Below are 17,455 nucleotides of genomic sequence, written 5' to 3'. Positions count from 1 at the left end.
GATTATCAGATTCAAATCTGATTTATTATCAGCTACTTTCTCAAGTTGTTATAAAATTGTCTAGATACTATTCTCAGTTTCTGTACCTTTCTTTGTCACAGAGTGGTACCAGCCTGTAGACTACATCTTACCATTTCACTGTATTTTACAATGCACATCTTGTATCTAAATCTCTTTCCCATTCATGAATGGGCACTTAAGACTGTTTTTCCTTACTTTCTTTGCTGGTGACTTCCTATAGAAAAGAGGTGTTGGGAATAGGAAGCTTACCACATTTTCTTATGCTGCTACTTAACACAAGAAAAGTTGATACCTAAAAGTATTTCTAAGAATGGTATTTGGAAGGGTACAAGTAACCCAGGATACCAAATGGATTTGTAAAAATAGATACAAGCTTTATTGAAATATATTTGTGGGGTGCCTGGGTGGCTCAGTCAGTTAAGCAACTGCTTTTGGCTCAGGTCGTGATCCCAGGGTTCTGGGATCAAGTAACCCATCCTGGTCCTTGCTCAGCAGGGAGCCTGCTTTTCCCTCTCCCTCTGTCTGCTGCTCCCTCTGATTGTCTCTCTCTCCCTCTCTCTGACAAATAAATAAAATCTTTTAAAAAAATACATTTTTATGAACTTAATATTTATCTGTATCCCCATGTTCCAGAAAAGATTTAAGGATGCTTACTAATTAGATAAAATGCAACAAAGGAACATAGATAGATTAAAAAGTAGGATGAGAGAAGAAAAAAATGAGAGGATACTAAATGAAGCCCCAAATGTATACTATAATGACTAAATATTTGTTCTGGGTCATCAACAAGTTTGAATCTAAGCTTCCTAGCTGTGAACGTGAAAAGGGAAACATAACTAAATACTCTATTGACAATGTATGTGAGATAAATGTAAACTGGGAGAGGACGTACAGATATTGAATCGCCCTTGCAGCCCAGGAATCAGTCCCACTTGAGTGGTGAATTATTTTTTTAAGGTACTGTTGGATTCAATTTGCTAGTATTTCATTGAAAATTTTTGCATCCATGTTCATCAGAGATATTGGCCTGTAGTTCTCTTTTTTTAGTGACGTTTTAATCTGGTTTTGGTATCAGGGCAATGCTGGCCTCAGAATGGATTTGTTTTCCTTTTTTTTCTTTCGTTCGTTCATTCTTTCCTTCCTCCCTTCCTTCCTCTCTCTCTCTCTCCCTCCTTCCCTTCCTTCCTTCCTTCTTTTTTTGAATAGTTTGAGAAGAATAGCTATTGACTCTTCTTTAAATGTTTGGTAGAATTCCCCCGTGAAGCTATCTAGCCCTGGACTTTTTTGTTTTTTGGGAGATTTTTTGATTACTGATTCAATTTCTTTGCTGGTTATCAGTCTGTTCAAGTTTTCTATTCCTCCCTATTTCAGTTCTGGTAGTGTATATGTTTCTAGGAGTTTATCCATTTTTTCTAGATTGTCCAGTTTGTTGGCATATAGTTTTTCATAATAATCTCTTATGATTCCTTGTATTTCTGTGGTCTTAGTTGTTAGTTCTCCTCTCTCATTTGTGACTTTATTTATTTGGGTCCTTTCTCTTTTTGGCAAGTCTGGCTAGGGGTTTATCAATTTTATTATTTTTTTCAAAGAACCAGCTCCTGGTTTCATTGATCTATTCTATTGTTTTTTTCAGTTTTGATATCATCTATTTCTGCTCTCGTCTGTATTATTTTCCTCCTTCTGCTGAATTTAAGCTTCACTTGTTGTTTTTTTAATAGCTTCTTTAAATGTAAGGTTAGGTTTAGGGATTTTTCTTGCTTCCTGAGGTAGGTCTGATACAGCCATTCTGAAAAACGGTATGGAGTTTCCTCAAAAAGATAAAAATAGAACTGCCCTGGGACGCCTGGGTGGCTCAGTTGGTTGAGCGGCTGCCTTCGGCTCAGGTCATGATCCCGGCATCCTGGGATCGAGTCCCGCATCGGGCTCCTTGCTCAGCAGGGAGCCTGCTTCTCCCTCTGCCTCTGCCTGCCTCTCTGTCTGCCTGTGCTCACTCTCTCTGACAAATAAATAAATAAAATCTTTTTAAAAAAAAATAGAACTGCCCTACCATGCAGCAATTGCACTACTAGGTATTTACCCAAAGAATACAAAAATACTAATTCAAAGTGATACATGCACCCCGATGTTTATAGCACCATTATCAACAATAGCCAAATTATGGAAAGAGCCCAGATGTCCATCAATTGATGAATGGATACAGAACATGTGAGATATATATATATATATATATATATATATATATATATATATATGAGAGAGAGAGAGATTTACTATGAGGTTTCACTCAGACATAAAAAAGAAGAATGAAATCTTGCCACTTGCAATGACGTGGATGGAGCTAGAGAGTATAATGCTGAGCAAAATAACTCAGTCAGAGAGAGACAAATACCATATGATTTCATTCATATGTGGAATTTAAGAAACAAAACAAATGAACATGAGGGGAAAAGAGACAAACCAAGAAACAGACTCTTTTAAAAAATTTTTAATTTAAATTTTAGTTAACATACAGTGCAATATTGGTTTCTGGAGTAGAACTCAGTGATTGTACAACACCCAGGCACCCCTAGACTCTTAATTATAGAAAACAAACTGATGTTACCAGAGGGAAGGTAGGTGGGGGATGGGTTAAATAGGTAAAGGGGATTAAGGAGGATACTTGTTTTAATAAGCAGCAGATGTTGTATATAGGTGTTGAATTACTTAATTCTATGCCTGAAAATAATATTACACTGTATGTTAACTAACTGGAATTGAATTAAATCTTTTTTTTAAAAAAAGAAGAAGTACAGGAGCACTTGGGTGACTTAGTTAAATGTCTAACTCTTGATTTCAGTTCAGGTCATGATCTCAAGGTTGTGAGACTGAGGCCCACGTTGAGCTCTGCACCAAGTGTAAAGCCTGCTTGAGAATCTCTCTCTCTCTCCCTCCTCCCTCTCCCTCTCCAAAAAGAAAAAGAAGACGTACAGAAATTTGGGATTCAAAATACAGTTGGGAGTTTCTCTTGGAAGTACTCATTTGAGGGACCCTATGCAATGAAGGGAACATCCATTATGATGGCCTTATAAGAAATGAAACACTTTCTTAGGACACTTTCTTATAATTGCCTTAAATATAGGCCAATGACACCATGTAAGACTACAATTCAGAAAAAACACTTTTTTTTTTTTTTTGAAAGAGAGAGAATGCAGCAGAGGGAGAGAGAGAATCTTAAGCAGGCTCCCCACCCAGTGTGGAGCTTGATCTCATGACCCTGAAATCATGACCTGAGCCAAAATCAAGAATCGGCTGCTTAACAGACTGAGCCACCCAGGCACCCCCAAAGAAACAATTCTTAAAGGAGCTGACATATTGCAGTCTAGGTTCTCAGATCCTTGCCAACTTGGTTTAAGCAGGGAATATATTTTATAAAATCTGAAATGTCTGTACATCCTTCAGGCAATCCTCCTTGAATATTGCTCCAACAACATGGATGGATCTAGAGGGTTTAATGCTCAGTGAATTAAGCCAGTCAGAGAAAGACAAGTACCATATGGTCTCACTCATATGTGGGATTTAAGAAACAAAACAAATGAACAAATGAACAAAGAACAAAACAAAACAAATGAACAAATGAATAAAGAAAGAGAGAAAGAGAGAGAGAAACCAAAAAACAGACTCTTATCTATAGAGAACAAACTAATGGTTACCCTAGAGGAAGGGGATAAGGGGGATGGGAGGATATAGGTAGAGGAGATTAAGAATCACTTATGATGAGCACTGAGTAATGTACAGAATTGTTGAATTATTCTATTGTACACCTGAAACTAATAGAACACTATATGTTAACCATACTGAAATTTAAAAAAAAGAAATAAGGCTGACAATGACAAGTATTGGCAAAGATACGGAACAAGTAGAATTCTCATGTGTTGCTGATAGGAATGGAATAACCACTTTGGAAAACATTTTGGCAGTTTCTTAATAAGTTAAACATATACTTACCATATGACCCAGCAACCAGCAATTCCACTCCTAGGTATTTACCAAGAAGAAATGAAATAAAATTTGAAAAATTGGAAATATATGTATGTTCAAATCCTTATATGCAAATGCTCTTAGCAGTCTAATTCACAACAACTCTGAACTAAAAACAACCCAAGTGTCCATCAACTTAGGGATAAACACACTGTAGTATATCCATACAATGGAATATTACTTATCAATAAAAAGAAATGAGCTGTTAGGTAAGCCTGGTGGTGGGTATTAAGAAGCGTACATATTGCATGGAGCACTGGGTGTAGTGCAAAAACAATGAATCTGGGAACACTGAAAAAATAAAATTAAATTAAAAAAATAAAAATAAAAAAAAGAAATGAGCTACCAATACACACAATAACATTGATGAGTTTCAAAAATATTATAATAAATGAAAGAAAGAAGACACTAAAGAATACATGCTACATTATTTCATTTATATGAAAATCCCGAAAAAGGAAAACTAATCTATAGGAATAGAAAGCAGAATGATAGTTTTCTGGGGTCATGAGTAGTGGGGACTGATTACAAATCAGCACAAGGAAACTTCTTGGTTTAATGAAAAAAATCCATATCTTCATAATGGTAGTAGTTACATGGGTGTATACATTGTCACAACTCATTGAACTCTACACTTAAAATTGGCTCATTTTATTGGATGTAAGTTATACTTCATTGAGGTCAATTTAAAAAACAAGAATGTTCATGGCTTTATTTGTAACAGTCAAAAACTAAAAACAATACAAATATATATCAACAATAGTAAGATTAAATAAATGTTTATATATTAATGCAATGGAATATTATGTAACCATGAAAAATAAATTACAGACAAAGGAAACATGAATAACATTCATGGGATATATTGAACAAAAGAAGATACAAAAGGACATGTACTGTATAATTCCATCTATAAGAAATTTAAAAATAGGCAAACTATAGTGAAAATATCAGAATAATAATTACCTTTGGAGGAATTATTGACTAAGAGAAACCATGAAGGAGTCTTCAGGCAATGACGAAAACGTTCTATCTCTTTACCTGAGTGGTACTTATACGGAGTATAGATAGGTAAACACTCATTGAGCTAAACGCTTGGGATTTGCATACCGTATTATATTTTTTAAAAGTATGCTCCACGGGCGCCTGGGTGGTTCAGTCAGTTAAGCAGCTGCCTTTGACTCAGGTCATGATCCCAGGGTCCTAAAATTGAGCCCCCCCATCAGGCTCCCTGCTCTGTGGGGAGTCTGCTCTCTCTTGCCCTCTGCCTCCTGCTCCACCAGCTTGTATTCTCTATCTGTCAAATAAATAAATAAAATCTAAAAAATTAAAAAAAAAATAAATAATGTTCCATGCCCAGGATGGAGCCCAGCACAGAGCCTGAGATCAAAGGTCTGAGCTGAGATCAAGAGTCAGATGCTTAATCAACTGAGCCATCCAAATGCCCCCACCTTATTATATATCTATTATTCCTCAATGAAAAAGTTTTTAAAATTATCACTGTGGTTGTTTAGGATGGAGTGCCTTTTGAAGGAAGGGCTTTAAGGGAACAAGTGGCTGCTGCATTTAACCATAATTACAGTAAGTGTTGACTATAAGGGTTCTCAGTGAATGGACTTCATTTCACTGCATTGGAGAGGTTGTAGAAAGTAAAAAAACAGGCTCAGGGATTTAAATTCTCAGCTCAAGTTGCAGTCAGAAAACAAGAAAAATTTCATGATGACTTTGAAGGAATATATTTCTTGTAGATTCAGGACAGATGTGGATGAAAAATCAGCCCACAAATTTAACGTGACAGGATTAAAATGTAAGTTGAATTCATACAGTTGCCAAGTCTATTATGTGAAAGTTAACATGCCTCTTGAAAAACAGAGAGACCCTGAGACTTAGAATGTTTACATTTGGATGGAAGCTAAGACTTGAGCTACAAATCTCTCTAAGCCTCCCTTGGCAGCAGAAGCAATCCCTCTCCTATTTGAGAATATTAGCTTTTCTTCACTTGGAGTCTCTATAATAACTTCACTTAAGGCAATTAGCTTACAGAGGTAAGTCTGTTTTCCTTAAGGCCCACCTGTACAACATTCATTGCCTTTAGACCCAAAACTGGAGTCAGATCTCAGCATGTCCCATCAGGACAAGTCAAATCTGGACTGAGAATTTACTGTTGGTACTCCAAGAGAATAGCAAGTTTTTTGCTCATTTATAACAACAAAAATCTGGAGGATATGTGTGGGGATTGATTACAAAACTTTTAGACTAAGAAGGATGGATGTAAGTTTGGATTGGCTCAAATTGTCAATACTGTTATACTTAGAAGATTTACTTACCTGTAATATTTTTAGTTTCTGAGAATGGTTTTAACAGTTCCCTTGGTAGGTAAACTGAAACCTTGACCCAAATAAGGCCTATATTCAATGAGATTGAGATGCCAGAATCTTCTTGGCATGCTATAGAGCAAGAAATCCAAAGGCTTATAAGGTTGCTGAAGTTGATTTCTCTTATGTAACCTGCCTATTATGCACCTTTACCATATCCTCCCAGAGGGTCCAGATGGCACTTTCTTGAGAAGTACATCAATGAAGGGAGCATTAGCATCTTTGGTAGCTGTCCTCTGTAGGCTGAAGATGATGGTAGTAGATACTGCCATTAAAATTATGGGATTCTTATGGGATTCCAGAGTGATAGAAGACATGGTATTTAATTGCCAGAAACAAGGTCTACTAGTCAAAATCAGTGCTCATCAATACCATAGATAAATGGTATTTTGGTTTGCTGCCCAAGGTCAAAGCCCATATTATAATGGGCTCATTTTGTCTAGGACTCACACCACAGTTACTTACCTACTTATGAATATATAATTAGAATTACCACAATGAACAGCAAGAATTACCGTGACTGTCTGAAAATTTTGACCCACATGGATTTTCTGTGGTGATCATGATTTCCTTTGAGGTTAAATAGATAGGATATCTACTAAATTGTTGCTAGAGTTATGGGGCCAGAAACAGTTGAGACACCTCAATGGAGAATCTTAGCTTCTTATCCAGTTTCCAGACTTAAGCCAATTTACACACCTAGAATTCTTTGATGTAGAATAAGAGGCTGGCTCTCTTGAAGAAGAATCCTACAAGACTGCCTCAAGCAAATACAGTAGATCTTACTCCAAGTGTCCCTCAAAAGACCTGTATCCATTTACTAGAGTGAAATATATTGGAAGGAGGGAGATATCCCAGACTTTCTGAGATTACCAGACACTGACTCCAAGTTAATACTAATCCCTAGAATCTCAAAATGCCCCAGTGGATCACTGGTTAAAAGTAGAATTTATAGATATCAAGTGATAAATAGTATTTTGGTCCCCCAATTAATCTGTGACCTTAGCTATGTTCATTTCTGGTTCCTGAATGTATAATTGGAATAGACATAGTCAGCAACTAATAGCATCCTTACAAATTGGGGGCTGAAGGCTATCATGGTAGGAACGACCAAATAGAAACTCCTGAACTTTCTCTGTCTGCCATAATGGAAAATATAACTACACACATATGTACATACATGCATACGTGAATACGTAGACAAATAAAACAAAAACAGAACAATTCCACAGAAATTAGATATAAAAATACATGGATGATGCGAAGGATTCAGAAAAAGTACCCGATCACATTCTTGTCTGATTCTGCTCTTTTGCCTATGCAGAAGGTAGAGCTTAAAAGAATGTTTGTAGGTTACTATGACTCCACTTGCCGTTGTTACTCACCATGCGGGATCTTGATTGAACCACATTGACACAGCCCCCTCATCCACAACTATTGGATTATCAAATACTATTTTCTCCCGAGCACTTTACAAGGACAGACAGAAGTCTGACTTCACCTGTCAGCACTATACTTTTATGCCTCACCATAGCACTAAGGCAGCCCTCTTTCTTTCTATTATAATCTACTATGCAGACATCCCACAGAACATCAGATCTACTACCTTGATGATTTCCATCATGGTGATTGGACCTGCTGAGCATGAAGAAGCTTTAGATGCCTTGGTACAACCCATATGTGTCCGAGGGAAAAAGATAAAAACCATGTAATATCAGGGCTTACCATCTTAGTAAAAGTTTCAGCAGTCTAGTAGTCTGAAGCATAACAGAATATCTCAAAATATGAGGCAAATGTGCCACGTGTCACAAAGAGGCCCAATGATTATTGGATCTTATTGGACCTATTTTAGGAACAACTTTAGTGCTACTCTTACACATTAATTGAGCTGTCAGTTGCAAGAGTTAAGTCCCAGAGCAAGAAAAGTCTTTGTAGACTTTGTAGGCTGCAAAAGCTCTTCTTTGCCTTATACCTTATTACCTAGACGATCCGACCGTATTCGAAGAGTATGGGACAAATTAAAATGTTATGGCAAGTTGCAGTAGAAGAATTACAGGGTAGATTCCTTGACTTTTAGAACAAAATCATGCCCTCTACTAATGTTGACTATTCTCCTTTGAGAAACAGCTCCTGTGTGTGATTATACTGTGACAAAAACCGTTTGCTTATTATCTGTATACTTTTCTGAATGTATGTTGTATTTTTTTCAAAATATTTCCTTTTTAAAACCTCTATGGAAATGAAGGTCCAAATATAGCAAAAATAACTATAAGAAGAACAAGTTGGGAAGGATTTCCCTCGTTTTTTTTTTTTTAATGGTTTATTTATTTATTTAGAGAGAGAAAGTAAGCAGAGGAAGAGGGAGAAAATCCACTGAGCATGGAGCCAGTCATGGCATTTAATTCCATGACCCTGAGATCATGACCTGAGCTGAAATCAAGACTTAGATGCTTAACCAACTGAGCCATCCAGGTGCCCCGATTTCCCTCTTTTTTTAGAAATAAAGTTGTATTAACAATATTTGGCCTGGCATCAGATTTATGAGTATGTGAGGATTTAGTGCATAGCACAGGTAGCAAATAATTCAGTGATAAGAGACTAATCAATAAATGCTAAGTTGGGACAATTGGGAAAAAATTTAAATTAGGTTAGAGCCTCAATAATGTGCAAAAATATGTCCTATCTAATCAAAGACCTGAATGTGGAAAACAAAATTGTAAAAGTTTTAGAACACATATAGAGTATAGAGCATGACTTTTGACCTTGGTATAGGTAATATTTCTTAAAGAATACCTCTAATAAGCATAAACCATTCAAGAAATAATCGATATATTTGGCTACCTCAAAATTAAAAACATTGATCTGGTTAAACTCACCAAAAGTTAAATGAAAAAAGAAGAGATTAAACTGGGAAAGAGTATTTGCTATATAGATAACAGAATGATCATTATCAAAAATTTACAAATTGAAGCACCTGGGTGGCTCAGTTGGTTACGTGACTGCCTTTGGCTCAGGTCATGATCCTGGAGTCCTGGGATGGAGTCCCGCATCAGGCTCCCTGCTGGGCAGGGAGTCTGCTTCACCCACTGACCTCTCTCCTCTCATGCTCTCTCTCCCTCAAAAACAATTACAAATTGGTAAGAAATAGACAACTCTTCACAACAGAAGAAAGGAAAAGGACATAAAAAAGCCTTCCATAGATGAGGAAACATAAATACACAGTAAATATATGAAAATATATTTAATCTCACTAATTGTCAGGGAAATGCAAGTTAAAATAACTAGATACTATTTTTAACCTATCAGATTGGAAAAAATCATGAACTGTAATAATATCAAGTATTGGCATGATATGGAGAAATGATATTCTCATTCAATAATGGTGAGAAGTATAGGTATTTTGTGGAACAATTTGGCAATAACTGCTAAAGCTGAAAATGTTCATAGTAAGGATGACTGTGTGGCTCAGTTGGCTGGACATCTGCCTTCAGCTCAGGTCATGTTCCTGGAGTCCTGGAATTGAGACCCGCATCAGACTCCCTGCTCAGCTGGGACCCTGCTTCTCCCTCTGCCTGCTGCTCCCTCTGCTTGTGCTCTCCCTCTCTCTCTCTTATCTCTGACAAATAAATGATATCCTATATGCCGGCTAACTGAACATGATAAAAATGAACACTTTTACTTACTTACCCACAGAAATGTTCATACATGTATGTAAGGAATGTGTATAAGTATATCCACTGCAGCATTATTTTGGTATCTAAACACTGGAAATAATCTAAATGCCCATCAATAAAGGGACTTTAAAAAAATTTACAGTGTTTTTTATGGACATTGGGGAGGTTATGTGCTATGGTGAGTGCTGTGAAGTGTGTAAACCTGGCGATTCACAGACCTGTACCCCTGGGGCTAATAATGCATTATATGTTTATGGAAAAAAAAATTACAGTGTTTTGAGGGTACCTGGGTGGCTCAGTTGGTGAAGCAGACAACTCTTGATTTCCACTCAGGTCATGATCTCAGGGTCCTAGGACAATGCTGCATACTGGGCAGGGAGTCTGTTTGAGGATTCTCTCCCTCTCCCTTTGCTCATCCCTCTCAAATAAATAAATAAATCTAAAAATTTTTTTAAATTACAGAACAAGCAGCTAAAAAGGAATAAAATATATCTCTTCACATATATGAGTTGATCTCAATGTTGAGTTGTTGGGTCCCGCAATAATGGGTCCATGGTCAAAGGAGAGAGACTGATACAAAGCGAAGGTCAAGCAAAGCTTTATTTCGCGCCAAGCATCAAAAAACAAACCGACCGTCAAACAGACCTGTCGGGGCCGCCCCTTACAGAGAGGGCGACCCCCGCCCAGCTTCACAGACTAGCTTTTATAGAGCAAAGGCCATGTGGTTGGGCCTGGCCACACACAGGTGGCCAATGAGATTGAAACACACAGAGAAAGCTGCACAGTCATGCTAGGTCCCACATGGGTGGCCAATTGAATTACAGTTCACCCCATAGTAGCTATTTTTTTTTTTTAAGATTTTATTCATAGTAGCTATTTGAACTAGCCTATTACCTTGGTCAGAACTGGTGCCCAAAAGGCAGGGCCCACACTCCTTGGTAGCTAGGGAGACAGTATGCGCGCTTTACTGATTGGATGTCTCCACCTGACCCAACTCATCCCTGCATTCGGGCTGTTATTTCCATCTGACCTGACCCACCCTTGTATTTGGGCTTTGTTACCTGGGACTGGTTTCCCCGGACTTCTTTTTAAGTAAGTTCCCCTTGGCGGGGGTGGGGTGGGGGGGGTGCAGGGTCAATTTAAGTTTTACTGCATAAACAACAAAATGGCTGTTCAACCGGGGTGGGGCTGCTCTGGCTGAATAGGCCCTTACAGAGTAAACAAAAGGAACTTTAAGAAGTACATATGTACTATGATATCAATTATATGTTTTTAAAGTACATACCCAAAATAGTAACAATTGTCATTTCCGGGTGTTGGGAACACAAGTGTTAGTTTTATCATTTTCTCTATTTTTCTGTAGTTAAAATGTTTCTCAGAAATGATGCAAAAAAGAACAAGTTAGGAGTGGTTAAGTGCCTTACTCAGGTCTAATCGGATAAGAACTGAGCATTATACATTGGCTTTAGCAATTAAATCAGTAACTATTGTTAAGCATCTATTAAGTGCAGGGCATTTACACATGTCACAGGATGGGTAAGTAGAGAATAAGCCTAAAGGCAAGATAGAGCTTTCCTGATTTTTGACTCTGCAGCTTTTATTTACATAATGATGGTACTGGTGGCAATGATAAAAGCTTCACTAAACCGTATTCATTGACATAAAAATCTCAAATCTCCTGAATCAACTAACTGCTAACTTTCTGCTTAGGTAGGGTTTTTGGATCGGCAGAGGACATTGGTATTGCTGGAAACATTCTATGACCAAAGTTCGAAAACGCTTAGAAGTTTGCTGCGAAACCCAAGACAATGTAAGTGCCATTCAGAAGGAGTATGCTCAAGCTAGAATGACATAGTATACTCATTTGATAAAAGTCATTACATTCCCTTGGAATCCCTTCACAGGACATCTCCCTTGGATCATTATAGCTAATCTAACTGTTCATTCCCCACAAGATTCACTCTTCATCACAACTAGATGTATTTTTCACTATAGTCCAATACTAAAAGTGGTCAAGTTAGAACTCAATTTTAAGTTCATTCCAATGAGGAGGTGCTCGAGTGGCAATCTGAATGTTTTGGAAATTAAGTTGGTAATGGTAATTCCAGTTTTAATGTCCAACTCAGAATTCTAAAATTTCTGAGAAAAATGTTTCCTTCTCTCAAGCATTTTTACTTATCCAGCTTTACTGAAATTACACAGTAAAGAATCTTTTTTACATTACTACCAAAACAAGTAGGATTATGGGTTCTGTTTTTATTTTTATTTATTTTTTTCTTTTGAGAGGGAGGAAGGGGGGAGGGGCAGAGGGAGAGGGGGAGAGAGAAAATCTTAAGCAGGCTCCATATCCAGCACAGAGCCTGATGTGGCACTTGATCTCAAAACTCTGAGATCATGACCTGAGCCAAAAGCAAGAGCCAGATGTTTAAACAACTGAGCCACCAGGTGCCACATTTTTATGTTTTGAAGAGAAAGTCTTTGAGTGGATGGGTTTTCCAAAAAATGTCAATATTTTAGTTCTGTATGAAAATAGTTGGATACTTAAAAATCTGGGGGTGATATTGTTGGGTCCCCCAATAATGGGTCCGTTATTAAAGGAGTGAGACTGATACAAAGCAAAGGTCAAGCAAAGCTTTATTTCGTGCCAAGCATCAAGAATCAAACCAACCGTCAAACAGACCTGTCGGGGCTGCCCCTTACAGAGAGGGTGACGCTTCTCTGTTTCACAGACTACCTTTTATAGAGCAAAGGCCTGTGGTTGGGCCTGGCCACGCATAGGTGGCCAATGAGATTGTAACACACAGAGAAAGCTGCACAGTCATGCTAGGTGACCAATTGAATTACAATTTACCCTAGTAGACATTTGAACCTATCACCTTGGTCAGAATTGGTGACCAAAAGGTGCCCAAAGGGCAGGGCCCATAGTCCTCGGTAGCTAGGAGACAGTATGCGCCCCCACTGGTTGAATACCTCCACCTGGCCTGACCCACCCTTGTATTGGACTTTGTTACCTGGGACCAGTTTCCAGGACTTGTTTTTAAGTAAGTTCCCCTGGGGGGGGGGGGCGGCGGGCAGAGTCAATTTAAGTTTTACAACAAAATGACAGTTCGACCGGGGTGGGGCTGCTCTGGCTGAATAGGCCCTTGCAATATAGAGTAGTCCTGGACTCCAGAATTGTTTTGTTTTTGTTGTTGTTTTACTGTTTGAGTGGATTCTGGTGAATGCCATCCAATCTTTCCCTAGAATTCTGAAACAGGTGTTCACGTAAGTTGGGAGGAAAAGAATTGAGGAATAAAGAAGAAAGAAAGGGAGAGAATAAGGAAGGGGGAGAAACAAATATCAGGAAAGCATAGCCCAGTGAGTGACAGAGACTTGCTTTTATTTTGGTACTGTGGATACTGAAAGAAGTATTTGAGGTGGAAGACAGGTGTCCTCTTCTTCATCCCTAAACTAGGCTTATTGTTGGAGGACCAAAAGTTGTGGTTAAATTCTACTGTTTTGGCAGTCTAAGCAACTCTCCAAGTAGAAAAGGAAGAATCATGCTTATTTCCAAAGCCACACCTTTTAGGAAGGGATAATTTCTAACTTACAGTAGTGAGCATCTTTTATGTTCCCTAAAATATCTTTTTGCTTTTATTGTGTTGTAGGGAAAGGTAACTGTTACTTATTTAAAGCAATAGACCCATGTTACAATTACGGTGATCAACACTGTTTTGCATTAATTTACTAGTTCTGATTCTTCATTCTAACATCAATTATTTAGGGAAAAATTTTTTTTCTGCATTAGGGCCATTCATCGAATTTGAAGAGATAGACTTGTCTGAGTTCTGGGGAGACATGGATAATCAGAAACATATTTATGAAGACTTTGACAAAGTTCTCTTAGAGATAAATGCATTACTTTCTGAAAAACATGCTGGCAAAACCCAAATAAAATCGTTCGAAACTCCAGAAGATCAACAGAAGCATGATGAACACGGTGAGTCGACACTGCCAGAACAGCAGAGAAGGATGACTGCAGAACAAGAACCAAGCAGAATTTCAACTGAAGGACAAGAACAAGACAGAGAGTCAAGTAGAGAAAAAAAACTGTACAGAAAATCAGTAACAGAACAAGAAACCCATACAGGGTCAACTCCAGAACAAGGATCAAGTAGAGAGTTAATAATAGAACAAAGACCACATGGTGACTCAGTAATAGAACAAGGGCCACCAGAAAGAGTGTCAGAACAAGGAGTCAACATGGAATCAGCTACAGAACGAGGACTCCACGGAGAATCAGTATCAGCACAAGGGCAAGACAAAGGGTCAACCTCAGAACCAGGATCACACAGAGAGTCAGTAGCAGGGCAAGGATCCCACAAAGGGTCAACTGCAGAACAAGAACCACCCAGAGAGAGAATTCCAGAAAAACAACAGGGTTCAGCTTTACAATCAGAAAGAGGGAGTGCCTTCAGAGAAAGTAATGTATCTAGGGAGACTACTTCCTATGAGCACACTAAAATCTCCCCACAGAAAGAGAGGACTCAGGAAAAAATATATGAAGGACTGTTTGTGAATCCTGAACTGCAAGAGGAAGTCCTGACATCGAGAAGAAGATATCGTCTGTCAGGTAGTAACTCAGTCCACCCATGACATCAGCTCCATGTTTTGTGGAGTGATTGTTAAAAGTCTTTTCAGAAAATACTCATTCCAGTCAGGATCTTTTCTGGCATACCAGATCATTCAGACCTTAAATATGTTGCTCTGCAACATGTGTCTAGGCCTTGAACAATCAATTAAATGCGAACCAGAATGTTTCTATTGTCAATTTACCTAGAATTCCTTTTGCACAGGAAGCCCACTCATAAGGAAGCCATCTGGTGATGTTACATATAAAAAATTTCACTAGACTCCCGAAAAGGCAGTAGAAGCCCTTTCAGTTTTGGTTTTTTTGTTTGTTTTTTAAGACTTTATTTATTTATTTGAGAGAGAGACAGAGAGAAGGCAGGAAGAGGAACAGAGGGACAGGGACAAGCAAACTCTGAGCTGAGCACAGAGCCTGATGCAGGGCCCAATTCCAGGACCCTGAGATCATGACTTGAGCCAAAAACAAGAATCAGTCTCTCAACTGACTGAGCCACCCGGAGCCCCAGAAGCCCTTTCATTTTAAGTATGGTGTCTCATATTAGAGCCGCTTTTTTTTTTTAAGATTTTATTTATTTATTTGACAGAGAGGTCACAAGTAGGCAGAGAGGCAGGCAAAGAGAGAGGGGGAAGCAGGCTCCCTGCTGAGCAAAGAGCCTAATGGCTCAATTCCAGGACCCTGAGATCATGACTTAGGCTGAAGGCAGAGGCTTAACCCACTGAACCATCCAGGCACCCCTAGAAGCTGCTTTTTAAAATATCTTTAACTTCAACTATAAAATGGATCTTGCATTTTTCAGTTATATAAGATGTATGTTCTAGAAGAGTTTCTGAAAGTTATATTTAAAGACAGAAAACTCCTGCATTTCAAATATTTATTCTGCAGAAGACTTTTCCTTTGAATGGCCTATGCCAGTGTATGCCTTTTTGTTGAAAAATTCTAACTTCTTAAGAGATCCAGTCTCAATACCACTTAAGACCTCAGTTAAGCATAAATGTCTTTAATTTAGTTTAACTTAATTGGGGGGGGGAGGTGCCTATAGCAACTTTATTTTATCAGATAAACCAGGTTCTAAGAAATCCACCAGGTCACCAAGTAATTTCCCTGGTGAGAGGAACGAGAGACAACCTTCCTGCCTATGGCCCCTGCTGTTGTGAGATTCACACGGAGAGAGAAGGAGGGTGGATGGTGGCGAGCAGGTCCTTTCTTTCAACCACAGTACTTAACACTCAACCACTGAATGTGTTTCGCAGAAAAGAATGTGTAGTGAAATGGGGCAGAGGCGTATGCGGTGGGTATCTGAAACTCTGTGGCTCAAAACCAAACTCCTGCTCATCCTCTAACCCCAGCTGTTCCGAAAGAGTTTACATGCACAGGAAAGACATAGCCCCCAAACCCTGTCAATCATGCCATTGCAACATTCCAGAAGCTTTATCTGCTCTTTAATTTTAAAGTCCCACAGTCCCAAAGAAAATCCTTATTCAAAACTCCTAAGTCATGAGTAACCTATGTTCTAGATTCTACATTATCAGTAACTAATTGGAAACATCTCGTTTTTCAGCATTATGTTTGGTTCTCCATAAAATAGGGCTGTTAATTTTTGGCTCTCTTTACATACTAGGGATGCGGCTAGAAAAATTGTGACGTTCTATTCAATCAGATATTATTAGTAAGGACTTAATTTTGTTAAGTATAACAGTGATCCAAAATGACAGTGTCTAGGGATGCCTGGATGGCTCAGATGGTTAAGCCTCTGCTTTCAGCTCAGGTCATGATCTCCAGGTCCTGAGATCGAGTCCCACGCCAGGCTCCCAGCTCAGTGGGGAGTCTGCTTCTCCCTCTCCCTAGGCCTCTACCCCCGCTCATGGGCTCTCTTTTTCTCTCCAATGAATAAATAAAATCTTTAAAACAAGCAAACAAACAAAATTACAGTGTCTAAAAAAATAAAACCAAAACAAAATAGAAATATCTAAACAACATAGGAGTTTCTTTCCTTCTGATATAAAAGTTAACACTAATGTGATAGCTCAGTCCCCTGAAATCAGCAGAGGCTCAAGTTCTATCTTGTGTCTCCTCTAACCACATAGTCCTGGATGGCTCACTACCGCATCCAGATTCAGAGCAGAAGGTAAGGAGAAGAGGCACCTGGGTGGCTCAGTCAGTTAAGCGTCTACCTTCAGCTCAGGTCATGGTCTCATGGTCCTGGGATCGAACCCCACATTGAGCTCGTTGCTCAGCAGGGGAGTCTGCTTCTCCCTCTTCCTCTGCCTGCTGCTCTGCCTACTTGTGCTCGCTCTCTCTCTCTCTCTGTCAAATAAAGAAATAAAATCTTTAAAAAAAAAAAAAAAAAGAGGGTAAGGAGGAAGGAGAAGAGATAGACATTACATCACTTGCCCACACATCACATTGGTCAGAATTTAGGCATTTGGTGACATCTAGCTGTGACAGAGTTTAGAAAATGTAGCCCTCATGCTGAGTGGTCATATTTGGGTTCAACAAATAGCTTTCATCGTAGAGCTGCTCTCAACAAGTAAAGTTATTAAGTGATATCTTTGTGGTTGAATGTGACATAACATAGATGGGAAATAACCTGATAGAATGTTTTTGGTGTTCTGTATGCAAGGCATATTTCTCGTTCATTAATTTAGGACTGTATCATAGAATATATAATATACAATTTATAGCCATTTTCTTTTTTTCTTTCAAGTTTTTATTTAAATTTCAGTTCATTATAGCCACTT

General features: G+C 38.5%; 1 protein-coding gene across 1 annotated transcript in view; it reads left to right on the top strand.

Moving 5' to 3' along the window:
• The window catches only part of EFCAB5 (EF-hand calcium binding domain 5), a gene marked incomplete at its 3' end in the record, with an annotated part of 154,977 nt that overhangs the window by 86,801 nt on the left and 50,721 nt on the right, over positions 1 to 17,455 (top strand). Inside the window, 2 exon segments of the mRNA XM_080827363.1 lie at positions 11,798 to 11,897; positions 13,875 to 14,699. Coding sequence (XP_080683489.1) covers positions 11,798 to 11,897; positions 13,875 to 14,699 — 925 coding nt within the window.

Source organism: Martes martes, assembly GCF_963455335.1.
Source record: "Martes martes genome assembly, chromosome: 16".
NCBI lineage: Eukaryota > Metazoa > Chordata > Mammalia > Carnivora > Mustelidae > Martes > Martes martes.
The sequence above is the reverse complement of the archived record's forward strand: the minus strand, read 5'-3'. Positions and strand labels throughout refer to the sequence as shown.